This window comes from Telmatherina bonti (genome assembly GCF_933228915.1).
Source record: "Telmatherina bonti genome assembly, chromosome: 20".
Classification (NCBI taxonomy): Eukaryota; Metazoa; Chordata; class Actinopteri; order Atheriniformes; family Telmatherinidae; genus Telmatherina; species Telmatherina bonti.
In genome coordinates, this window is record NC_136618.1 from 35820523 (window position 1) to 35848062 (window position 27540).

The 27540-nt window shown below is 50.4% G+C and overlaps 1 protein-coding gene across 1 annotated transcript in view; it reads left to right on the plus strand.

Annotated features, from left to right (window-relative positions):
* vstm2a (V-set and transmembrane domain containing 2A) overlaps positions 1-27540 on the plus strand; it is a gene marked incomplete at both ends in the record, with an annotated part of 149087 nt that overhangs the window by 74908 nt on the left and 46639 nt on the right. The window contains 2 exons of the mRNA XM_079260017.1: positions 741-791; positions 4567-4903. Coding sequence (XP_079116143.1) covers positions 741-791; positions 4567-4903 — 388 coding nt within the window. The remainder of the gene's footprint in view (positions 1-740; positions 792-4566; positions 4904-27540) is intronic.

The window sequence follows — 27540 nt, forward strand, 5'->3', positions numbered from 1 at the left end:
CCAGAAGCTTCCTCTGGACAAACCTCCTCCTCTCCTCAACATTGTTGTCAGCAGCCATTTTGGTTTTTCTGCTATTCGCTGGGCACTTGTCCATTTGGCTTCTGATGTGGGGTAAATAAATGATTCTAAACTCAATGGCCAGTCCATGATGCTGGCTGTGGGCTTAATGCATGCCATCATGTTAGAACCAGCCAGCAGGGCTCCAGCAGAAGCGATTCTGAAGCCTGGGAGCTGTGATTCAGCAGGTTTTACCTGTATCAGAAGTCTGCTGACACTGTGCCTGTTGTATATATCTCTGGGTAAGACCAGTCTGTCTGCAGAGAAAGCTGAAGGTTTAGAGGCATGAAGAGCTGGTTGTCCTGGTGTGAATCCCTTTTCCCTCTAAAATTGCAGTGACATCTGGAAGTTGTCTTTAATTTCTGCACAGAAGCACTCAAGGAATCTAAAAATAAATGGGAAACAGTGGGGAGAGTGGGTTTACTGTCAGAGGCAGCACAGTGGCAGCAGAGTCGCTCAGTCTGCAAACTGTGTGTTGATGTTAGTTTGAAACATTTATGAGCCTCGGCGGATAGATGATGCCTTTTCTCAAACTTGTCTTAGCAATCTCTACGCTGGTTTCAGGGAGTCCAACACTGTGCCTGCATAAAATATATCTATGAGTGGCTCTTTGGGCTAGCTTGTACCCAACAGGCTACTGTCACTTTGCTAATGCGCCTTTCCCTCCTTCTCTGTGCTTCCAGATGGAGATGATACCAGAGCCTGATCCCGATGACGAGGGGACAAAAATAAGTGTAAGTTGAAGAACACGTCATGCATCCTTTCCAACCAAACACGCTCCATTGTGGCCGACGTCAGCAGGGATTCTTTATGAGCAAACACAACAGCAGCTGATTTCCTGAATAATACACCTTCCAGCAGAGAAGGGAGCTAATCAGTGAAATCACTGGCAGCATATCATTACAGCCTGAGTGTTTCTCTTCCTGCGTTCATGCACCAGCAACCATTCCCCCTCTCTGTGCAGCTCTGTGTGCTTTCTGTGCCCAGAGCCTGGATCTAAACAGACCTCAGATTGTCACACAAGTCATGTGTAATGGCAAGTGACACATCTAAACCCCTCTAAGTCCTGGATACCAGCGTGTGAGCAACCAAATCATCGCTCCTTTGTCTTCTGGCTTTCAAGTACTTCCTAGACTTCACTAACATTGACTAAAGTGCATAAAGTGCAAGCATAGCTATGTTTGCTTGTTTCAGTTAATTAAACGGCGTCAGGCTCCAACACAGCAAGGCTGATTTTAACTCTCCAGACATTTCCATCTACAGTATATTTATGTTTCTCTGTTAACCTGTTAAAACCTGAGGCCCCCAGCGGGAGACGTCAGGACCCAATGGGGCCAAACTGGAGCCACACTAGTTCTTTGGAGATCTCTGCTGGATCTCTGTGCAAAGAGCTTCCCTCTAATTTTGTTCTGCTTTGCTGACCTTTATGATATAATGTGTACACACACACACACACACACACTATGATTTAATAAAGGTTTGCAGCAACAGCTACAATGATAGCCTGAAATGTTCTGTCCGCTCCAGGCGCCGTCTACGTTCACTCACCAGTAATGTTCATCTCTTTACTGCCACTCAGAGGCCTAGAGCCGGTCGTACACATACACTCATGTCTTTAAACAGAAGCCTGAAGAACTGGCTCAGGGCTCAGTTACCGGAAACAGCCCAGTACCAAGTAGACTTTGTCAACGTCTCAGCCAAACCGAGATGTTTATGTAGTCCTCATCATCAGTACGACTGGTGTGTTACATGTCTGTAGCCATGTTTAGATGTGCAGAGCTTCTCCAGTCAGGACACATGTTGATCAAATCTGTTCTGTTTACATGAAGCCTGAAAAAGTTCCTCCAACCACCAACCGCGTGTTTACAAGTATCATGTCTGAAGGGAGTACCTCCGTTTGGCCCTCACAGAATGGTTGACCTTCCAAACAAAAACAGTAGAAGAAAAAACCATCTGATGTAAACAAAGGGCTGCTTTCTCAGCGCCGTTTCCTGATTTCAGTTTCTCCTCCTTAATAATCCTAAACTAGTTTTAAATCTGAAGCGGTACATTTGCATGCCATGCTGATTAGTGCTGTTTGCTTTCCTCTCCCACTAACGGCTCTACGCCAACACTGCAACACAAGCCTCAATGGAAATGACATTACATCCACTTACCGCCGGTGTAGCCGGCAGACGCAAAAAGGATCATGTGGAATATGTACACGAAGGGTTTTTATTTCATTCCACCTGACTTAAATAAAAACAGGAGAAAACGTGAATTATGGTCACTTCATGAAAAGCTTAATGCTGTTGGTGAAACCATGTGATGATGATTTCATCTCAGTAAGGTAATCTGTGTAATTTAGGCTTTAACTGGAGCTCAAGCAGTGATTTTGTAACATGGGTTGCATAAAAAAGCCATGAGAGAATCCTTATTTAACTCATGGATTAACAACAAGCTGTGTCCTGCTTCGTGATGACTGTCCTGCTGAAAGGTGCAGAAACTGGTAGCAGTTTCTCATTTCTCATGCATGGAAAATGTTTCTAGTTCCACTTCTCCAAACTGTCGTCTCCAAACACACGTCAATAAATAACGCTGAGATTAGCTACAGTTGGAAATGCTTCGGTTAAGCCTCGAACACATTACACCCTGATCTAAAAATACACATTCAAATGTGGAACCATTCATTCATTCATTCATTCATTCGTTTGTTCGTTCGTTCATTCATCCATTATCCTAACCGCTCAGTCCGTTGAAGGGTTGCGTGAAGTTGGAGCCTATCCCAGCAGTCTTTGGGCGAAAGGCGGAGTACACCCTGGACAGCTCGCCGGTCCATCGCAGGGCCACATGTGGACTGAAATCTTCTAAACATGTCGATCCGTTAACGTGCTTCTGATTGGTGACGCCTTTATTCTGTCTGTGAAAAATGCAAATTAGCCTCATTTTAGAAAATGTTTTTTCTCCATTTAGACCATATTTCACCAGGTCCTGAACAATATTACACTTCAATAAGTACAATATTTAGGCTGCATTCACATCAGAATAGTCCGCTAGACTCGGTCCGGTTGGAGACTCGGTCCGGTTGGGGACCGGGTCCGGTTGGAGACTCGGTCCGGTTGGAGACTCGGTCCGGTTGGAGACTCGGTTCGGTTGGGGACTGGGTCCGGTTGGAGACTCGGTCCGGTTGGAGACTCGGTCTGGTTGGAGACTCGGTCCGGTTGGGGACTGGGTCCGGTTGGAGACTCGATCCGGTTGGAGACTCGGTCTGGTTGGAGACTCGGTCCGGTTGGGGACCGGGTCCGGTTGGAGACTCGGTCCGGTTGGAGACTCGGTCTGGTTGGAGACTCGGTTCGGTTGGGGACTGGGTCCGGTTGGAGACTCGGTCTGGTTGGAGACTCGGTCCGGTTGGGGACTGGGTCCGGTTGGAGACTCGGTCCGGTTGGAGACTCGGTCTGGTTGGAGACTCGGTTCGGTTGGAGACTGGGTCCAGCTGTAGGGGGGTGTATCCATGCGGACCGTGTTCACGCTGCACTTTGGTGAAACCAGTCAAACCATTAGAATAATATCTCCCCATTCCCACCAGAGGAGGAGCTGTACTGGTATTTAGCAGAAGAGAGGACCAGACAGGCGTACGATGTTTAAAAGAAAGAAAGACCTCTGTGGAAAAAGATTTATATTTTTAAAGCAAAGGTCTCCTTCCTCCGTTCCAGGCTGCATTTGCAGGATGAGCTCCTGCCTCTCACTCGAACAAAAAGATTCATCAAAGATTTATCAGTTCAGGCATATTTTTATCATAATTTCAGGATCTTTCCAGAAATCGTGACTGTTTTCTCTCCAACCTGTCTTCTGTCTGCGCCGGGTCAAACATCCTCGGTCCGGCTTGTTCCTTTTCTCCTCCAGAGCCTGCAGGACCGCCTGGATCAGATCAGACATTGTTCTTCACATTCCTATTATTTTCAGTCATTTTAATGCAGCATACATTTGGCTGTTTACGGTTAAATCATCATCAATCTTTGTCCTTCTTTACATCTGCAGATGATGAATGATGCTGATGGAAGTCACACATCTGAAAACAAAAGAAAGAGAGGATGTACAGGAGCCCAGAGTGGACATTCTCCTGTATGCTAACATGATAATGACCTTGTTACGTCAAGATCACGGAGACAATGTTTCATTCGTTTTTAAAAGACTGGCTGAACTGATTATGTTAGAAAAGAAAAGTGTTCCGTAAAGATGGAGCTAATGCATCTATACTAAGCCCTGCATATGCTGCAGTATAAATGCCAGGCCACAGAAAACACCAAAAACCTAGAACACAGCCTGCATGTAGACCAACTCGGTACCAACTGGTTTACAAACTGACTGTGGGAACAAGCTTGTGTTAACCAGTTACACTAGCTGGTCATCTCACAGATCAGGCCTGGTAATGACCTAGTGATAGTATGAAAAATGGAAAAGTTTCTATGCCTGACGTGATGAAGATCATACTACGGCTTGTGACACTGTGACTGTTTGCTTCTTCAACAGACAGTTAAAGTCCAGGGCAACGACATCTCACACAAACTGCAGATCTCCAGAGTCAGTAAGAATGACGAAGGGCTCTACGAGTGCCGGGTGACTCGGGCTAACTATGGAGAGATTGTGGAGTACAAAGCCCAAGCCTGGCTGAAGGTCAACGCCACTGTCAGGCCTCGCCGGCCGCCGCTGGCACCCAAGGAAAGCTCCCCGCTGCACCTGACAGATAAGAAGCCAAGGAAGTTCAGCTCAACTCTGGGCCAGGACCACATGAATTCAGACCAGAGGGTGGCCTCCACGTCCACGTCTCACACATCTTCCAACACAGATAAACACAAGCCCGGCTCAGGTAGGAGGTTGCCTCCACATGATGACATCATGTTATCACCCTGTTACTACGACGTTGGTCACCATGGTCACTGTTTCCGTGTGTGAATGAATATCATGAGTTGTGGATGGAGCCTGGAGGAGTTCCAACTCCTTCCCAGCAACACACGTGATGGTATTTTCTAACTTACTGGAAAATCAAAGCGTTCCTGTTTCCCTGTTTAACAATCTGATGACTGTGGTGTTCAAACTTTTCCATGACACATTTAGGGTCTTCATGCCTGTTTTTCCTACTTTACCTCCAAAATGTGCACGTTATCCTGGACTCTGCAGCACAATCACACAATAACCACTCAAACCATCACACAACCATGTCTGGTGATGCTGGGGAAGGCAATCACGAGCCAAAACTCTCCACACACACATCTATCCTAAAGACTGATATGAAACATGAAAACTGATTCCTTTCGTAAGTTTTCTGCTTGTTTGTCCTCACTTTACATGCTGTTTACCTGCCATGAGAGGAAGATAAAGTTTCCTGCTTGCGTTGTGTATGAAGCTGTGAGGGATTCTGGCTTTAAAGAAAACAGATTGAACTCTGAAGTCACTTTATTTGCTGTGTTTCTAGGATCGTTAAACACATTTATTGGTCCCAGATAGCAGACATGTTCAGCTACTTTACTCTAGCATGGCTCAGTTAAAAGGTGTTGTATGGGCCAGATGTGAGCCGGATATGGGCCAGATGTGAGCCGGATGTGGGCCGGATGTGGGCCGGATGTGAGCCAGATGTGGGCCGGATGTGAGCCAGATGTGGGCCGGATGTGAGCCGGATGTGAGCCAGATGTGAGCCGGATGTGGGCCGGATGTGAGCCGGATGTGAGCCAGATGTGAGCCGGATGTGAGCCAGATGTGAGCCGGATGTGGGCCAGATGTGAGCCAGATGTGGGCCAGATGTGGGCCGGATGTGAGCCAGATGTGAGCCGGATGTGGGCCAGATGTGAGCCAGATGTGGGCCAGATGTGGGCCGGATGTGAGCCGGATGTGGGCCGGATGTGAGCCGGATGTGAGCCAGATGTGGGCCGGATGTGAGCCAGATGTGGGCCGGATGTGAGCCAGATGTGGGCCGGATGTGAGCCGGATGTGAGCCAGATGTGAGCCGGATGTGGGCCGGATGTGAGCCGGATGTGAGCCAGATGTGAGCCGGATGTGAGCCAGATGTGAGCCGGATGTGGGCCAGATGTGAGCCAGATGTGGGCCAGATGTGGGCCGGATGTGAGCCAGATGTGAGCCGGATGTGGGCCAGATGTGAGCCAGATGTGGGCCAGATGTGGGCCGGATGTGAGCCGGATGTGGGCCGGATGTGAGCCGGATGTGAGCCGGATGTGAGCCGGATGTGAGCCAGATGTGAGCCTGATGTGAGCCGGATGTGAGCCGGATATGGGCCAGATGTGGGCCGGATGTGAGCCAGATGTGAGCCGGATGTGGGCCAGATGTGAGCCAGATGTGGGCCAGATGTGGGCCGGATGTGAGCCGGATATGGGCCGGATGTGAGCCGGATATGGGCCAGATGTGAGCCGGATGTGGGCCGGATGTGGGCCGGATGTGAGCCGGATGTGAGCCAGATGTGAGCCAGATGTGGGCCTGATGTGAGCCGGATGTGAGCCGGATATGGGCCAGATGTGAGCCGGATGTGGGCCAGATGTGAGCCAGATGTGGGCCAGATGTGGGCCGGATGTGAGCCGGATGTGGGCCGGATGTGAGCCGGATATGGGCCAGATGTGAGCCGGATGTGGGCCGGATGTGGGCCGGATGTGAGCCGGATGTGAGCCAGATGTGGGCCAGATGTGGGCCGGATGTGAGCCGGATGTGGGCCGGATGTGAGCCGGATATGGGCCAGATGTGAGCCGGATGTGGGCCGGATGTGGGCCGGATGTGAGCCGGATGTGAGCCAGATGTGAGCCAGATGTGGGCCTGATGTGAGCCGGATGTGAGCCGGATATGGGCCAGATGTGAGCCGGATGTGGGCCGGATGTGAGCCAGATGTGGGCCGGATGTGGGCCGGATGTTGTATCTTTGGACCAGAAGTGGTTCTGATCCGTCTGGCTTTGGGGACTTCCTAGTGGACAAACAAAGCGGCACATTTGGGCCAAACATTTCTCTCTGTCAATGAGTTTTAGCTTTTCTCAGTTTGGGAAGTTCCACCGTGGTTTCAGACATCGTCGTTCAACAGGTTTAGCAGCAGTAGCTGCACTTTGCATGAGGGGACACAAACAGTTCTGGTTTTAAAGGGAAAAGGGGTGCGGTGGGGGCGGGGGGGGGGCATGTTTAGACACAGGTCAGCAGACTGTAATAAGGCCAAAGCCAGCCCTGCCCACCATGAGGCATGGGAATATCATAATGCATACAGACTACCATCTCTGGCCTCTAGTTCTTCCAGCTGCTGCCCAGCATGTCAACACCCATCAAAGCCACCAGGGACATACGTCACAATGACAACAAAACAACTTCAAAACAACCAGTAACAAATCAGCGATGCACAGCTTGTCACAAGCTCAGTTCATCCTACCTCACAGGTGTTCTCCCAGTATATGAGCTGTGTCCACTGGCAATGTTTCGGACAGCTTGTGGTGCCTGGTGCAGGTTTTGTTTCCCGGGTTTCCTGCTGCGGTTGTGGCACGGCAGCTGCAGTAACGCTGCAGGCGATCTTCTGGGATGGATGCATGGAGATTTGTTGCAATTTCCAGCATTATCTGGTTGTTTTCAGCTGGTATTAAAAGGCAGAGTGGGACATGTTTTCCAGCTGCATTTTACCATTTTGCTAAAAATCTCCTTCACACTCCGACTGCAGACAATTAAATGCTCAAACATAGGAATAAAGAAAATGTACTCACCTGTGGAACGTACAAGACAGAAAACTCAACTTTACCCATTAATGCATCGTGTCCACTACTCAAAGGCTGTTTTCTACCATATTCATAAGTCAGGATGGTATGTTTACAACTTTACCACTTCATTAGACATTAGGAGAGTCCCCAAACACACTGCCACTCACTGGAGAATAAACACACATCGTATAAAAGTTCCTGCATACATGTACATGTAAATACCAGGTTCACCTCAGTCATAAACAGGACAAGAAAATGATACCAGTCAGTTTTTATAGAATATTTCTCCTTTATAAAGTTGATAACATATTATTTTATGAATTATTGTATGTTTCTATAGAATGATAAACTAAGTAAAAAGCCATATAATATAGTAGACAAAGAAGAGTGTCTCTGTGCATGTCTGTAGAAGGAAAGATTACATGTGGAAACATTGAGATTAATAATGCATCAGCAGGTTGACTGGCCTGTTCTAAATGAGTGAATATGTCTATGAAACCAAAGTCTGCAGCATGATATTGTTTATGATGTCACAGTATCAACGCCTACATGGTGTTTTTTAATTCAGAATGAATGACTTTACATGGAAATAAGAATTCCAAATGGAGGTTTACATGAAACACATCCTGACGTAATTCTGCATTGGATCAGTGGGTTGTCATGGGTTCTGTTTGGACAGAGGGTGCACATGGCGCATTTACGTCTTCAGGAAATAAATATATGGGAGGGGGGGGGGGGGGTTTGATGCATCCGCTCCATTAATAGTAACAGTCATGTCCACAGAGCCTTTGAGCTTCAGTACAATATCCTCATTACAGGCCGTTCTATGGCAACTCTGTTCCACCATCTTGTGCCGCCATTTCTGCAGTCTCCTGCATGGCAGCAGCATGGCGGCTGCGTGGCGGCAGCGTGGCGGCTGCGTGGCGGCAGCGTGGCGGCAGCGTGGCGGCTGCGTGGCGGCAGCGTGGCGGCTACGTGGCGGCAGCGTGGCGGCTGCGTGGCGGCAGCGTGGCGGCTACGTGGCGGCAGCGTGGCGGCTGCGTGGCGGCAGCGTGGCGGCTACGTGGCGGCAGCGTGGCGGCTGCGTGGCGGCAGCGTGGCGGCAGCGTGGCGGCTGCGTGGCGGCAGCGTGGCGGCTGCGTGGCGGCAGCGTGGCGGCTGCGTGGCGGCAGCGTGGCGGCTGCGTGGCGGCAGCGTGGCGGCTACGTGGCGGCAGCGTGGCGGCTACGTGGCGGCTATGTGGCGGCAGCGTGGCGGCTACGTGGCGGCAGCGTGGCGGCTACGTGGCGGCTACGTGGCGGCAGCGTGGCGGCTACGTGGCGGCTATGTGGCGGCAGCGTGGCGGCTACGTGGCGGCAGCGTGGCGGCTATGTGGCGGCTATGTGGCGGCAGCGTGGCGGCTACGTGGCGGCAGCGTGGCGGCTACGTGGCGGCAGCGTGGCGGCTATGTGGCGGCAGCGTGGCGGCTATGTGGCGGCTATGTGGCGGCTACGTGGCGGCAGCGTGGCGGCTATGTGGCGGCAGCATGGCGGCTGCGTGGCGGCAGCGTGGCGGCTACGTGGCGGCAGCGTGGCGGCTACGTGGCGGCAGCGTGGCGGCTATGTGGCGGCTATGTGGCGGCTACGTGGCGGCAGCGTGGCGGCTATGTGGCGGCAGCGTGGCGGCTGCGTGGCGGCAGCGTGGCGGCTACGTGGCGGCAGCGTGGCGGCTACGTGGCGGCTATGTGGCGGCTATGTGGCGGCTACGTGGCGGCAGCGTGGCGGCTATGTGGCGGCAGCGTGGCGGCTGCGTGGCGGCAGCGTGGCGGCTACGTGGTGGCTATGTGGCGGCAGCGTGGTGACAGGATTGGTTATTAGCAAAGATAAGACGCAGAATATCAGAACATTTTTTAAAAAGTTGTTGATTCTGAGCTGAGCACTCGTGGCGAGCACGGAAACATGACGGCACCAAGGTTAGCTTGCCAGCAAAATGGACCTGCACCTAATTAGTTGAGCTCCAATCAACGTTTCTGTTGACTTGAGCTCATCATCGTATCCATGGTAACATGGTAACTATATGTGATACAGTACTAATTTGGCCCTACTTAAAGAACTATTTCTTTTCATGTAGACTTTTTGACAAAAAAACAAACATTTTTCAGATTTAAGTTAATCATGAACTACACTAGAATATGATTGATTTGACTTTGATTTGACAACAACACCAGAATGAAAATAAACAAATAAATAAATAAAATAAAACCAAAACAACAAAGTTTCCTCCTTCAAAAGGAGTGGGTCTGAGCCAAAGTTTCGTAAATCCCACCCCTTCTCCATCCATCCTGTTGGATTAGAATACAATGACAACAGCAACATTATTTTACTTTAAACCAATTCAGCTTTATTTGTTTATTTCAGCGCCGCTTCACAACAACGTCATCTCAGCACAGACACATCAATTCCAGCCAGTTTATAACAAATAGTCCAGTTAAGCACAGCCAAAACTATACATGGAGTCTGGACTTGGATCCAGTCCTCCTGAGCTGCATGAGGCGTCACTGGGAAGTAATGTCTACACTAGTAATATCTAGTGGAGTGAGAAAGATCAATATACAAACAATCATATGTGTTTATATGACATGTAATGAAGTTTAAGCACCATCATCCATCCATCTGCTTTCCACAGACAGTAAAAAAAACTGGTGGTCCGGTGACCTGTCCAGGTGTTCCTGCCTCTCACCTGGACAGGTAACTGGTCCATCACGGGAGGACTGCAGTTCTCACATCACTGGGAGGGAATCCAGCTTCCTGCAACTCTTAACTGGACTAAGCGGTTCAGGAAATGAATGAATGAATACATGAAGTTCAGCCTGAGACCTCTCTGCTATACCTAAGTGAATAAAGTCATATCATCTCGATGGACTTCTGCACGGTTTGCTGCAGCTTTGCATTTAAACTGCTGTTTTAGGAAGCTCACATGGCGGCTGGTATTTTTCCGTGTCCTTCCTGTGACGGAGGCAAAAGGACGTCTCTGGCTCGCGCAAACAAAGCAAAACACAAAATAAATGGCTTAAAATCTGGTTACCAGAATTCTTGTCAGAGTTCTGATGAATTTCACTGTAAAACGAACCACAAATGACATTTCCTCTTTTCATTGTTCTAAATATTTTCCTTTTTTTCAGAGTCAGAGATCGTTAGTACTTAGATTGAACTTGCAGATAGAACTGTTTAAAACCCAAATCAACCAGCAAATACTTCACATGGAGTACATGTACACACATGTCCGCCTGTGTACGGTGAGTGTGTGTATCTCTAGGTTAAGAGTCTAACTATCAGCTGCATGACTTCTGATACGTGACCTTCCGTGGAGAGGACAACAGTGAGGACATGAGTGGGACGCCCCGGCTGCCAACAAGCAGAGAAACTGTTGAAAGGATGTTTTGGACAAAACTGTGAGGAAAGTTGCTGAATGAGCAGCAGCAGGATTCTTCCATGTCTGCATGCAGCCTTTCTTATGAAATCTGCTTTATTTACGTGATTAAACTATCATCTTTTTTTAGACCCTTACACCTGGCGAAACAGGCTCAAGTTGTCTCCTTGCAAATATTTAAATCCAGTAAATGTGAGATTCCTTGGAGTTTTGACAAGGACACAGAGACGTGAAATGATGGCCTGCCAGGCATCAGCTGGTTGCTGCATGGTGGAGCGGGTCATAACTACTGAACACACTTATTCACTCAGATGTTCGAGAAGTCTGCAGCCTTATTTCATCCTGTCACTCCTGTTTTCACAATATGAAATATGTTGATTCGACCCTTTCAGCCAACTTCTCACTGGCTGTAATGGCTTCAAGACTCCATTGTTAAAGTGTTCATTTCCCATGAACAGTCTGAGACTTTAAATGTCTCCCGTAGGGTCTGAGAAATCACCGCGGAGCTATAGCAAAGCCTCACCGAGATTCATGACTTCCACTGCAGGCCTGCTCTTCTTTAGGCGGCTGCTACGTGCAGAGGGTTAAAATCCTCCTCACCTCAGAGTAAACTGTCTGATTATTTGTGCATGAAAAGCTGCACGGCGGTGTGCAGCATGTGCTCCAACTGCTACAGGGAAATCCAGTCCAATATGAGAAGGCTTGCTTCAGTTCGGAGGGAAATGCTGCGTTTAATGGACCAATGGACTACAGACGCAGAATTGCAGTTAATAGCGGTGATGTATTTTTCTTTAGTGAAAACTGCTCATATATATATACATATTTACAATCCACAATAACATTTAATTCAATGTAGGGAATAAGTCCAATGCAAAAACAAGAAAAAAGAAATACACATAACCTGTCAAAGCCACTTCTTTAGCCTATAAAAGGCAAAAGTCTCTCAGGGAAATATGTGTGATCAGGGCTGCAGTGCCTTCTGTCGCACTGGCAGATGCTGGTTATCAGACTCAGAGTCTAAAGACCAGCTCTCCATCAATTGTACGGAACCTGGCCAGTACAAACAGGACCAGGTAGGAAATAATACAGTTGATGAAAAATAAATTATCATATTCTATCAGAATAAGGAAATTAATGTCCAAACACACGTCATAACCAATTAGCAACGGAAAGTCTTAATCCAGGATCATCATTCCACATAAATCTCAATAATTCAGTCAGTGAGAGTACTCTTTAAAATAGACATTAATATACAAGTTCCTTTTCCATGTGTTGATCAACTAATCAGTGTGCTGACGTTTCCTCTGCTCTCTTTTACAGAAATGAACCAAAAATATGTCACAATGAATATCACAAATGTAACGATCATTCAATGAGATGCGAACACGTCCAACCAGCACGAGCACCCGCTGACTGGTTTGCAACCAATGCAGAGGCACCATGGCTGCTCACCAGTTCCAATAAGCCAATCCATCAAACATTTACGCTGACAGAGGCATCTGAAAACGTTGGCAGACATAACAGATAAGAAATTGCATGCTGAAGAAACACAGAGTGTACCTGCAGCAGATGGGAACCCGGCGCATCACAAACCTACTCAGCCCGACAGAGTGCAGCCATCTTAGAAGCCCAACGAGCCCAACAAGCTCAACGAGCTCAATGAGCCCAATGAGCTCAACAAGCCCAACAAGGCCAACAAGCCCAACAAACCCAACAAGCCTAACGAGCCCAATGAGCCCAACAAGTCCAACAAGTCCAACAAGCCCAACAAGTCCAACAAGCCCAACAAGTCCAACAAGTCCAACAAGCCCAACAAGTCCAACAAGTCCAACAAGCCCAACGAGTCCAATGAGCCCAATGAGCTCAATGAGCCCAATGAGCTCAACGAGCTCAACAAGCTTAACGAGCTCAATGAACCCAACGAGCCCACTGAGCTCAACGAGCCAACGTCACGTCTTGTAGACAATCCAGGAGCAGTGCAACCAAAGAAAAAGAATGACCAGCAGGAAAGACTGGGCTACAGGTACTTCAGACAGTAGGTGGGCGGTGAGGTTTTTGCGTGTCTCTGCCAGGACTTTCCCAGCAGTCCACTCTGTCTTTACATCCAGCATGAAGGCAAAACCAATGAAGATGATCATGATAAAGCCAAAGTTTTATCAGTCTGAGCAGATCTTCCCTCACTACGGGCGCATCTACACCACACATTGTTGATGTACATGTAAACAGACCAGTTAAACTGGGGTGTTGTTGGAAATTACAGCAGCAATATTAATAACTAATAACAAACTTGTTTGGTTGTAATGACGCAACATGTGAGACGTTTATGAAGACCGGAGGGTCTGACTTTTTCCATTTTATCATCCTGAAACATCCTAATTCCAAGCCAAATAAACAACCTTTGGAAGGAAATGTTGCTGGTGATGATGATCAGTAAGAAAACAACAACAACCAAAACACAGGTAAACACAGCTACTGTGTTGGTGGGACAGACGTCTGGAGATGCATTAAGTCTATAAAAGCAGCAGCAGAAACGTCTTCATGTGTAAACTGCCCTAAATAAAACCTGCATGAAGTTTTTCCAGCCGGTCACATGGGTACTGAACAAAAACCACATCAACCTGCTTGTTTAAATGGACTTGTCGTAAAATAAAACTGATTCAGTTCGGGTCAGAATGCAGAAAGTGATCTAAGATGAACCCCTGAAAGCACACAGAGACAAGATTAAACTGGTTTAGAGTGGACAAACAAATTCCTATGTCATGAGATGTTTATGAGAAGGTCCATCTGGTAAAAGCGTGTACTTTCAGTGTCACATGAAGATAGAAACCGCTTCGATTCGTCGTTACTGTCTGGAAGGCGGCTCCTGCAGACCGGTCTGTAGACCTGCAGAGTTACTGAACACCCGCCTGGCGGGAAACTCACATTTCACCAGGAGATAGTTGATCCTAAAGCGGTCCAAGTTGTTGGAGCTGGTAGTAGACAGCTCCGGAGGTTTGCCTGCACCCTCGGAGCCGTTGACCTTGAACTGAACCCAGACGCAAATTTTCCTCTTTCTGAAGCCGCTAATCCTTTTATCCTCTGTTGAAACAGCTTCGCCTCTAGAAAATTCTGCACGAAGAAAATGGCTGGTCCTGAATGGTTCTCACTGGTCCTGACTGGTCCTGGCTGGTCCTGAATGGTTCTCACTGGTCCTGACTGGTCCTGAATGGTCCTGACTGGTCCTGAATGGTCCTGAATGGTCCTGACTGGTTCTGACTGGTCCTGAATGGTCCTGACTGGTCCTGAATGGTCCTGACTGGTTCTGACTGGTCCTGAATGGTTCTCACTGGTCCTGGCTGGTCCTGAATGGTTCTCACTGGTCCTGGCTGGTCCTGAATGGTTCTCACTGGTCCTGGCTGGTCCTGAATGGTTCTCACTGGTCCTGACTGGTCCTGACTGGTCCTGAATGGTCCTGACTGGTCCTGACTGGTCCTGACTGGTTCTGACTGGTCCTGACTGGTCCTGAATGGTCCTGACTGGTTCTGACTGGTCCTGAATGGTCCTGACTGGTCCTGAATGGTCCTGACTGGTTCTGACTGGTCGTGAATGGTCCTGACTGGTCCTGACTGGTCCTGAATGGTCCTGACTGGTTCTGACTGGTCGTGAATGGTCCTGACTGGTTCTGACTGGTCCTGAATGGTCCTGACTGGTCCTGAATGGTCCTGACTGGTTCTGACTGGTCCTGAATGGTTCTCACTGGTCCTGGCTGGTCCTGAATGGTTCTCACTGGTCCTGGCTGGTCCTGAATGGTTCTCACTGGTCCTGGCTGGTCCTGAATGGTTCTCACTGGTCCTGACTGGTCCTGACTGGTCCTGAATGGTCCTGACTGGTCCTGACTGGTCCTGACTGGTTCTGACTGGTCCTGACTGGTCCTGAATGGTCCTGACTGGTTCTGACTGGTCCTGAATGGTCCTGACTGGTCCTGAATGGTCCTGACTGGTTCTGACTGGTCGTGAATGGTCCTGACTGGTCCTGAATGGTCCTGAATGGTCCTGACTGGTTCTGACTGGTCCTGACTGGTCCTGACTGGTCCTGAATGGTCCTGACTGGTTCTGACTGGTCCTGAATGGTTCTCACTGGTCCTGGCTGGTCCTGAATGGTCCTGACTGGTCCTGACTGGTCCTGAATGGTCCTGACTGGTTCTGACTGGTCCTGAATGGTTCTCACTGGTCCTGGCTGGTCCTGAATGGTTCTCACTGGTCCTGACTGGTCCTGACTGGTCCTGAATGGTCCTGAATGGTCCTGACTGGTTCTGACTGGTCCTGACTGGTCCTGAATGGTCCTGACTGGTTCTGACTGGTCCTGAATGGTCCCGACTGGTCCTGAATGGTCCTGAATGGTCCTGACTGGTCCTGACTGGTTCTGACTGGTCCTGACTGGTTCTGACTGGTTCTGACTGGTCCTGAATGGTCCTGAATGGTCCTGAATGGTTCTGACTGGTCCTGACTGGTCCTGAATGGTCTTGAATGGTCCTGACTGGTCCTGAATGGTCCTGACTGGTCCTGAATGGTCCTGACTGGTTCTGACTGGTCCTGACTGGTTCTGACTGGTCCTGACTGGTCCTGACTGGTTCTGACTGGTCCTGAATGGTCCTGACTGGTTCTGACTGGTCCTGAATGGTCCTGACTGGTTCTGACTGGTCCTGACTGGTCCTGACTGGTCCTGACTGGTCCTGACTGGTTCTGACTGGTCCTGAATGGTCCCGACTGGTCCTGACTGGTCCTGAATGGTCCCGACTGGTCCTGACTGGTTCTGACTGGTCCCGACTGGTCCTGACTGGTCCTGACTGGTCCTGACTGGTTCTGACTGGTCCTGACTGGTCCTGACTGGTCCTGAATGGTCCTGAATGGTTCTGACTGGTCCTGAATGGTCCTGACTGGTTGTGACTGGTCCTGACTGGTTCTGACTGGTCCTGACTGGTTCTGACTGGTCCTGACTGGTTGTGACTGGTCCTGAATGGTCCTGAATGGTTCTGACTGGTCCTGACTGGTTCTGACTGGTCCTGAATGGTCCTGACTGGTTCCGACTGGTCCTGAATGGTCCTGACTGGTTCTGACTGGTCCTGACTGGTCCTGACTGGTTCTGACTGGTCCTGAATTGTCCTGACTGGTCCTGACTGGTTCTGACTTGTCCTGACTGGTCCTGACTGGTTCTGACTGGTCCTGACTGGTTGTGACTGGTCCTGACTGGTCCTGACTGGTTCTGACTGGTCCTGACTGGTCCTGACTGGTCCTGACTGGTCCTGAATGGTCCTGACTGGTTCCGACTGGTCCTGAATGGTCCTGAATGGTCCTGACTGGTTCTGACTGGTCCTGAATGGTCCTGACTGGTTCTGACTGGTCCTGAATGGTTCTCACTGGTCCTGGCTGGTCCTGAATGGTTCTCATTGGTCCTGACTGGTCCTGACTGGTTCTGACTGGTCCTGACTGGTCCTGAATGGTCCTGACTGGTTCTGACTGGTCCTGAATGGTCCTGACTGGTTCTGACTGGTCCTGGCTGGTCCTGACTGGTTCTGACTGGTCCTGAATGGTCCCGACCGGTCCTGAATGGTCCTGACTGGTTCTGACTGGTCCTGACTGGTTCTGACTGGTTCTGACTGGTCCTGAATGGTCCTGAACGGTCCTGAATGGTCCTGACTGGTCCTGAATGGTCTTGAATGGTCCTGACTGGTCCTGAATGGTCCTGACTGGTCCTGAATGGTCCTGACTGGTTCTGACTGGTTCTGACTGGTCCTGACTGGTTCTGACTTGTCCTGAATGGTCCTGACTGGTTCTGACTGGTCCTGAATGGTCCTGACTGGTTCTGACTGGTTCTGACTGGTCCTGACTGGTTCTGACTGGTCCTGAATGGTCCCGACTGGTCCTGACTGGTCCTGAATGGTCCCGACGGGTCCTGACTGGTTCTGACTGGTCCTGACTGGTTCTGACTGGTCCTGACTGGTTGTGACTGGTCCTGACTGGTCCTGAATGGTCCTGAATGGTCCTGAATGGTTCTGACTGGTCCTGAGTGGTCCTGACTGGTCCTGAATGGTCCTGAATGGTCCTGACTGGTTCTGACTGGTTCTGACTGGTCCTGAATGGTCCTGAATGGTTCTGACTGGTCCTGACTGGTCCTGAATGGTCCTGACTGGTTCTGACTGGTCCTGAATGGTCCTGACTGGTTCTGACTGGTCCTGAATGGTCCTGACTGGTTCTGACTGGTCCTGACTGGTCCTGACTGGTCCTGACTGGTTCTGACTGGTCCTGACTGGTCCTGCATGGTCCTGAATGGTCCTGACTGGTTCTGACTGGTCCTGACTGGTTCTGACTGGTCCTGAATGGTCTTGAATGGTTCTGACTGGTCCTGAATGGTCGTGAATGGTCAGGAATGGTCCTGACTGGTCCTGACTGGTTCTGACTGGTCCTGAATGGTCCTGACTGGTTCTGACTGGTCCTGAATGGTCCTGAATGGTCCTGAATGGTTCTGACTGGTCCTGACTTTTCCTGACTGGTTCTGACTGGTCCTGAATGGTTCTGACTGGTCCTGAATGGTCCTGACCGGTTCCGACTGGTCCTGAATGGTCCTGAATGGTCCTGAATGATTCTGACTGGTCCTGACTTGTCCTGACTGGTTCTGACTGGTCCTGAATGGTCCTGAATGGTTCTGACAGGTCCTGACTGGTCCTGACTGGTTCTGACTGGTCCTGACTGGTCCTGACTGGTTCCTGAATGGTCCTGACTGGTTCTGACTGGTTCTGACTGGTCCTGACTAGTTCTGACTGGTCCTGACTGGTCCTGGCTGGTCCTGAATGGTTCTCACTGGTCCTGACTGGTCCTGAATGGCCCTGGCTGGTCCTGAATGGTTCTCACTGGTCCTGAATGGTTCTGACTGGTCCTGAATGGTCCTGACTGGTTCTGACTGGTCCTGAATGGTCCTGACTGGTCCTGACTGGTCCCGACTGGTTCTGACTGGTCCTGACTGGTTCTGACTGGTCCTGACTGGTCCTGAATGGTCCTGAATGGTCCTGTCTGGTTCTGACTGGTCCTGACTGGTTGTGACTGGTCCTGACTGGTCCTGACTGGTTCTGACTGGTCCTGAATGGTTCTGACTGGTCCTGAATTGTCCTGACTGGTCCTGAATGGTCCTGACTGGTTCTGACTGGTCCTGAATGGTCCTGACTGGTTCTGACTGGTCCTGAATGGTCCTGACTGGTCCTGACTGGTCCTGAATGGTCTTGAATGGTCCTGACTGGTCCTGAATGGTCCTGACTGGTCCTGAATGGTCCTGACTGGTTCTGACTGGTTCTGACTGGTCCTGACTTTTCCTGACTGGTTCTGACTGGTCCTGAATGGTCCTGACTGGTTCTGACTGGTTCTGACTGGTCCTGACTTTTCCTGACTGGTTCCGACTGGTCCTGAATGGTCCTGAATGGTCCTGAATGATTCTGACTGGTCCTGACTGGTCCTGACTTGTTCTGACTGGTCCTGAATGGTCCTGAATGGTTCTGACTGGTCCTGACTTTTCCTGACTGGTTCTGACTGGTCCTGACTGGTCCTGACTGGTTCTGACTGGTCCTGACTGGTTCTGACTGGTCCTGAATGGTCTTGAATGGTTCTGACTGGTCCTGAATGGTCCTGACTGTTCCTGAATGGTCCTGACTGGTTCTGACTGGTTCTGACTGGTCCTGACTAGTTCTGACTGGTCCTGACTGGTCCTGGCTGGTCCTGAATGGTTCTCACTGGTCCTGACTGGTCCAGAATGGTCCTGGCTGGTCCTGAATGGTTCTCACTGGTCCTGAATGGTTCTGACTGGTCCTGAATGGTCCTGACTGGTTCTGACTGGTCCTGAATGGTCCTGACTGGTCCTGACTGGTCCCGACTGGTTCTGACTGGTCCTGACTGGTTCTGACTGGTCCTGACTGGTCCTGAATGGTCCTGAATGGTCCTGTCTGGTTCTGACTGGTCCTGACTGGTTGTGACTGGTTCTGACTGGTCCTGACTGGTTCTGACTGGTCCTGAATGGTCCTGACTGGTTCTGACTGGTCCTGAATGGTCCTGACTGGTTCTGACTGGTCCTGAATGGTCCTGACTGGTCCTGACTGGTCCTGAATGGTCTTGAATGGTCCTGACTGGTCCTGAATGGTCCTGACTGGTCCTGAATGGTCCTGACTGGTTCTGTCTGGTTCTGACTGGTCCTGACTGGTTCTGACTGGTCCTGAATGGTCCTGACTGGTTCTGACTGGTTCTGACTGGTCCTGAATGGTCCTGACTGGTTCTGACTGGTCCTGACTGGTTCTGACTGGTCCTGACTGGTTCTGACTGGTCCTGAATGGTCCTGACTGGTTCTGATTGGTCCTGACTGGTCCTGACTGGTTCTGACTGGTCCTGACTGGTCCTGACTGGTTCTGACTGGTCCTGAATGGTCCCGACTGGTCCTGGCTGGTCCTGACTGGTCCTGACTGGTCCGGACTGGTTCTGACTGGGCCTGAATGGTTCTCACTGGTCCTGAATGGTTCTCACTGGTCCTGACTGGTTCTGAATGGTCCTGAATGGTCCTGACTGGTTCTGACTGGTCCTGACTGGTTCTGACTGGTCCTGACTGGTTCTGACTGGTTCTGACTGGTCCTGAATGGTCCTGAATGGTCCTGTCTGGTCCTGAATGGTCCTGACTGGTTCTGACTGGTTCTGACTGCTCCTGAATGGTCCTGAATGGTCCTGTCTGGTCCTGAATGGTCCTGACTGGTTCTGACTGGTTCTGACTGGTCCTGACTTTTCCTGACTGGTCCTGACTGGTTGTGAATGGTCCTGAATGGTCCTGAATGATTCTGACTGGTCCTGACTTTTCCTGAATGGTTCTGACTGGTCCTGACTGGTTCTGACTGGTCCTGACTGGTCCTGACTGGTTCTGACTGGTCCTGACTGGTTCTGACTGGTCCTGAATGGTCCTTAATGGTTCTGACTGGTCCTGAATGGTCCTGACTGTTCCTGAATGGTCCTGACTGGTTCTGACTGGTTCTGACTGGTCCTGACTAGTTCTGACTGGTCCTGACTGGTCCTGGCTGGTCCTGAATGGTTTTCACTGGTCCTGACTGGTCCAGAATGGTCGTGGCTGGTCCTGAATGGTTCTCACTGGTCCTGAATGGTTCTGACTGGTCCTGAATGGTCCTGACTGGTTCTGACTGGTCCTGAATGGTCCTGACTGGTCCTGACTGGTCCCGACTGGTTCTGACTGGTCCTGACTGGTTCTGACTGGTCCTGACTGGTCCTGAATGGTCCTGAATGGTCCTGTCTGGTTCTGACTGGTCCTGACTGGTTGTGACTGGTTCTGACTGGTCCTGACTGGTTCTGACTGGTACTGAATGGTTCTGACTGGTCCTGAATGGTCCTGACTGGTTCTGACTGGTCCTGAATGGTCCTGACTGGTCCTGACTGGTCCTGAATGGTCTTGAATGGTCCTGACTGGTCCTGTCTGGTTCTGACTGGTCCTGACTGGTTGTGACTGGTTCTGACTGGTCCTGACTGGTTCTGACTGGTCCTGACTGGTTCTGACTAGTCCTGAATGGTCCTGACTGGTTCTGACTGGTCCTGAATGGTCCTGACTGGTTCTGACTGGTCCTGAATGGTCCTGACTGGTTCTGACTGGTCCTGAATGGTCCTGACTGGTCCTGACTGGTCCTGAATGGTCTTGAATGGTCCTGACTGGTCCTGAATGGTCCTGACTGGTCCTGAATGGTCCTGACTGGTTCTGTCTGGTTCTGACTGGTCCTGACTGGTTCTGACTGGTCCTGAATGGTCCTGACTGGTTCTGACTGGTTCTGACTGGTCCTGAATGGTCCTGACTGGTTCTGACTGGGCCTGACTGGTTCTGACTGGTCCTGAATGGTCCTGACTGGTTCTGATTGGTCCTGACTGGTCCTGACTGGTTCTGACTGGTCCTGACTGGTCCTGACTGGTTCTGACTGGTCCTGAATGGTCCCGACTGGTCCTGGCTGGTCCTGACTGGTCCTGACTGGTCCGGACTGGTTCTGACTGGGCCTGAATGGTTCTCACTGGTCCTGAATGGTTCTCACTGGTCCTGACTGGTTCTGAATGGTCCTGAATGGTCCTGACTGGTTCTGACTGGTCCTGACTGGTTCTGACTGGTCCTGACTGGTTCTGACTGGTTCTGACTGGTCCTGAATGGTCCTGAATGGTCCTGTCTGGTCCTGAATGGTCCTGACTGGTTCTGACTGGTTCTGAATGGTCCTGACTGGTTGTGAATGGTCCTGATTGGTCCTGACTGGTCCTGACTGGTTCTGACTGGTCCTGACTGGTTCTGACTGGTCCTGAATGGTCCCGACTGGTCATGGCTGGTCCTGACTGGTCCTGACTGGTCCTGAATGGTTCTCACTGGTCCTGAATGGTTCTCACTGGTCCTGAATGGTTCTCACTGGTCCTGACTGGTTCTGACTGGTCCTGAATGGTCCTGACTGGTTCTGACTGGTCCTGACTGGTCCTGACTGGTTCTGACTGGTCCTGACTGGTCCTGACTGGTTCTGACTGGTCCTGAATGGTCCCGACTGGTCCTGGCTGGTCCTGACTGGTCCTGACTGGTCCTGACTGGTTCTGACTGGTCCTGAATGGTCCTGACTGGTTCTGACTGGTCCTGAATGGTCCTGACTGGTTCTGACTGGTCCTGACTGGTTCTGACTGGTCCTGAATGGTCCTGACTGGTTCTGACTGGTCCTGAATGGTCCTGACTGGTTCTGATTGGTCCTGACTGGTTCTGACTGGTCCTGAATGGTTCTCACTGGTCCTGAATGGTTCTCACTGGTCCTGACTGGTTCTGACTGGTCCTGAATGGTCCTGACTGGTCCTGACTGGTCCCAACTGGTTCTGACTGGTCCTGACTGGTTCTGACTGGTCCTGACTGGTTCTGACTGGTCCTGTCTGGTTCTGAATGGTCCTGAATGGTCCTGTCTGGTTCTGACTGGTCCTGACTGGTTGTGACTGGTCCTGACTGGTCCTGACTGGTTCTGACTGGTCCTGACTGGTTCTGACTGGTCCTGACTGGTTCTGACTGGTCCTGAATGGTCCTGAATGGTCTTGAATGGTCCTGACTGGTCCTGACTGGTTCTGACTGGTCCTGAATGGTTCTGACTGGTCCTGACTGGTCCTGACTGGTCCTGAATGGTCCTGAATGGTTCTGACTGGTCCTGACTGGTCCTGACTGGTCTTGACTGGTTCTGACTGGTCCTGAATGGTCCTGAATGGTTCTGACTGGTCCTGACTGGTCCTGAATGGTCTTGAATGGTCCTGACTGGTCCTGAATGGTCCTGACTGGTCCTGAATGGTCCTGACTGGTTCTGACTGGTCCTGACTGGTTCTGACTGGTCCTGAATGGTCCTGACTGGTTCCGACTGGTCCTGAATGGTCCTGAATGGTCCTGACTGGTCCTGACTGGTCCTGACTGGTCCTGACTGGTTCTGACTGGTCCTGAATGGTCCTGACTGGTTCCGACTGGTCCTGAATGGTCCTGAATGGTCCTGACTGGTCCTGATTGGTCCTGACTGGTCCTTACTGGTTCTGACTGGTCCTGACTGGTTCCGACTGGTCCTGAATGGTCCTGAATGGTCCTGACTGGTCCTGAATGGTCCTGACTGGTTCCGACTGGTCCTGACTGGTTCCGACTGGTCCTGAATGGTCCTGAAGTGTCCTGACTGGTCCTGACTGGTCCTGACTGGTCCTGACTGGTCCTGACTGGTTCCGACTGGTCCTGAATGGTCCTGAATGGTCCTGAATGGTCCTGACGGGTCCTGACGGGTCCTGACTGGTCCTGACTGGTCCTGACTGGTCCTGAATGGTCCTGACTGGTTCTGACTGGTCCTGACTGGTCCTGACTGGTTCTGACTGGTCCTGTGGATGTGATGTACCCACAGAAACCATCCTGCCATCATCCCCAGCAGCGTGGAAGGAAGAAGCACGCTGGTTACAGTCTGTAATAAACACAGTTTACTGCGTTTCTCTGGTATTTTTTACTCCGGTATTTACGGGATAATCTCAGTATGTTACGCCTCACCGGGTTTGGAGTAAAATCACTCATAATTTCTCAGACTTATTCGTATCTCGTATTGTTGTAATTGTGCTCTTCCAGTCATTTCTTCACTGGCCAGACAGGTCAGATGGAGTTAGCGCTGGGCTGAGCACCAGATAGCCGTCTGCAGCCTGCAGCTGAACACAGGCACATATTACTTGCCACTGAATAGATGTAGAAATTGAATAATCCCCAGGGCTGCAGAGTCAGAGATTATGAGGCAGCCAAATTATGCTGACAACTGTGTTGCAGAGAGTCCTGTGTGCGGTGTGTCTGACAGAGATAAATGCCTCTCTGTGTCTGATCAGGCAGCCTTAGCCACCTCCACAGAGCTGCAGAGAGCTGTTACGGCTGAGGGCCACAGACTTCCATTACCCCTGCTGCTCCAGTTGAGGCTGATGAGCAACAATAGGTAAATGGAACGAGATGAAATTAAACCTGGGAGAGTGCAGATATTTCTTTTTCCGCATTGCTGCATCTGTAAACAGTTGGGGGGGGGGCTCAGCAGTGGAGCGGTTTGAGTGTGTCAGCTGTTGTTAGATCACAGGTCGGCTCCATTGTTCCTGGCAGTGTTGTTCTCTCAAAGCTCAGAGGTGACCCGTGCTGAATATAGGGAAAAAAAGCAAAAGCCACAGAAATAAATAAAGAGAAATAAAAACAAAATGTCCCCGAAGCCAGACTTGTCTCCACCTGAGGGTCTGCACGAAAACACGAAACCAAAACAATACGAACTCAGCTTGATATATATATATATATATATATATATATATATATATATATATATATATATATATATATATATATATATATACACATCGGGTCATATATATATATATATATATATATATATATATATATATATATATATATATATATATATATGTATAAAATATGTGTGTGTGTGTGTATGGTTATAGTATTTATTTGATGCTTGTTTGGGTGTGTTAACATTTCCTCTGATGGAGAGAAAAGCATTGTATCTGGTGTTCTGAACGTCACATCCAGGATGTTCAGTTGTGTTTTATTAATTTGTGCTTTAAAATGTTTATTTATTTGTTTCTGCAATAGACCAAGTGAAGCTTGCTGAGCTCCGTCAGACAACATCTGTTCTGTTGTATTTTCCACTCAGTAAACTGTTCAGTTACAGCCAAATTGCTTTAGCTTTTCTCTTCTTGTTAATGATAAATCAGTTTAAGAATTATGTTCTTAGAGCGCTGCATTTGATGCGCATGTCCCCTAAAGACTCTTCTATGAAGTTACACAAACATCAGAGAGAGAACGAGCTACTTTTCCCCGTCAGTTCCCCCCAGGCAGGAACGCCACGTTTATCTCAGTTCAGCATCGTACCAAACCACGTCATGCCAACACGCAGCCACACATAATACACCTGGAATGACGCTCAAGTAAAAGGTGGAATAGGCCCCCTCCCCTACCTACTCCTCACCTACATATACTGTACATATAATACACACACACACACTCACACACATACAGGCATTTTTTCTAAATCCTGTATCATAAAGGTTGCGGGGGGTGAGGGGGAATTGAAAGAGGGGGAACTGTAAAGGTCTGACGGCGTCGCCATGACCTGCAGCTGGATCGACTGGAATCTGAAGAATCACACTGAATCATGATCCCCACCTGACCCCCGAGCTTCCATCTCTAACAGGAAGCTAGCTGAATGCAGAGGAGGAAAAGATCAACGCAGCCAAACAGAGAAGGAGATGAAGAAAACTCATCCTTTACCGAAGAAAAGCTGAAACACAGAAAATTGACAGAAACACTTAAAAATCAGACAGAAAGAAAAGAAAAAAGGATGATAGAACCCGACGTATTCATTCATTCACTGTCCGAACCACTCAGTCTGATTAAGGCTCACGGGGAAGCTGGAGTCTATTCCGGAATTCACTGGGTGAGAGGCAGGTACACCTGGACACCAGTCCATCACAAATACAGTGATGGAAACTGTTAGACTGAGGAAATTGACAGAAATAAGGGGGGGGGGGGGGGGGGGGGGGGGGTTAGCAGAGAAAGCATCTGAGCAGTGTGGAAAGCTGAAACCTGGAAGTCTGTCATGAAACACTAGCAGAAGCACACCCACATGGCTTCTTCACTTTCAGCTTCCATTCCTTCTTTTCTTTTATCTTGTTTTTACATGTAAGAGAAAAGTGATGAGGAGGAGGTTCAGATCATTTATGCTTCCTTGTAAAGCAACAGGAAGTGAGAGAGGAGATTTAAGTGTTAAATGTCTGAAGGAAAGAACAACAGACGCATGAAGTCCTGATCCGCTCTGTCCCTCTAGGCCGTTACGGCTTAATGGTTTGGAAGATGTTGCATTAATGTGGGCTGCTGGTGGGAACCTGGTGACTCACCAAGCTCTGCTGTCACATTTGGCCTCCTTCACAGCTGAAAACTGTCCAGATGCCTTGTCATAACATCAGCAGTCAGTCAAGCCAGTCATGGTTTCTTATGAAGCACAGACACCAGACACAGAGGCAAGCAGTCCGAAGACACAGTCAGCCAACCAGTCTGCCAGCCAGCTGAGGACCAGCAGCGTTAGACTGGCACTAAGCCAGGGGCAGCTCCCTGTGGAGGTGCCTCGGTGAGCCCGTCTGCTTCGCTGCCATGAAATCAATATCTACAGCTCCGTTTCACCGAGCCAAACACGTTTGGCCAAAAAGTGGAGAGCTGTGTTGGGTTGAACCGATCAAATATTTCAGTTTTGAGTTTGTTTTCTGCCCGCTGACACACCCGACACGCGGTGACACAACCGACACGCGCTGACACACCCGACACGCGCTGACACACCCGACACGCGCTGACACACGCTGACACACCCGACACGCGGTGACACAACCGACACGCGCTGACACACCCGACACGCGCTGACACACCCGACACGCGCTGACACACGCTGACACACCCGACACACTCTGACACGCGCTGACACACCCGACACACTCTGACACGAGCTGACAGACCCGACACACTCTGACACACCCGACACACGCTGACACACCCGACACTCTGACACACCCGACACACGCTGACACACCCGACACACGCTGACACACCCGACACACGCTGACACACCCGACACTCTGACACACCCGACACACGCTGACACACCCGACACACGCTGACACACCCGACATACTCTGACACACCCGACATACTCTGACACACGCTGACACACCCGACATACGCTGACACACGCTGACACACCCGACACACGCTGACACACCCGACATACTCTGACACACGCTGACACACCCGACACATGCTGACACACCCGACATACTCTGACACACGCTGACACACCCGACACACGCTGACACACCCGACATACGCTGACACACGCTGACACACCCGACACACGCTGACACACCCGACATACTCTGACACACGCTGACACACCCGACACATGCTGACACACCCGACACACGCTGACACACCCGACATACTCTGACACACGCTGACACACCCGACACACGCTGACACACCCGACACACGCTGACACATCCGACACACACTGACACACCCGGCACACACTGACACACCCGACACACGCTGACACACCCGACATACTCTGACACACCCGACACATCCGACACACACTGACACACCCAACACACGCTGACACACCCGACACTCTGACACACCCGACACACGCTGACACACCCGACACTCTGACACACCCGACACACGCTGACACACCCGACACACGCTGACACACCCGACATACTCTGACACACCCGACATACTCTGACACACCCGACATACGCTGACACACGCTGACACACGCTGACACACCCGACATACGCTGACACACCCGACATACGCTGACACACGCTGACACACGCTGACACACCCGACATACGCTGACACACGCTGACACACGCTGACACACCCGACATACGCTGACACACCCGACACACGCTGACACACGCTGACACACGCTGACACACCCGACACACGCTGACACACCCGACATACGCTGACACACGCTGACACACGCTGACACACCCGACATACTCTGACACACGCTGACACACCCGACACACGCTGACACACCCGACATACTCTGACACACGCTGACACACCCGACACATGCTGACACACCCGACACACGCTGACACACCCGACATACTCTGACACACGCTGACACACCCGACACACGCTGACACACCCGACACACGCTGACACACCCGACACACGCTGACACACCCGACACACCCTACACACGCTAACACACCCGACAAACCCTACACACGCT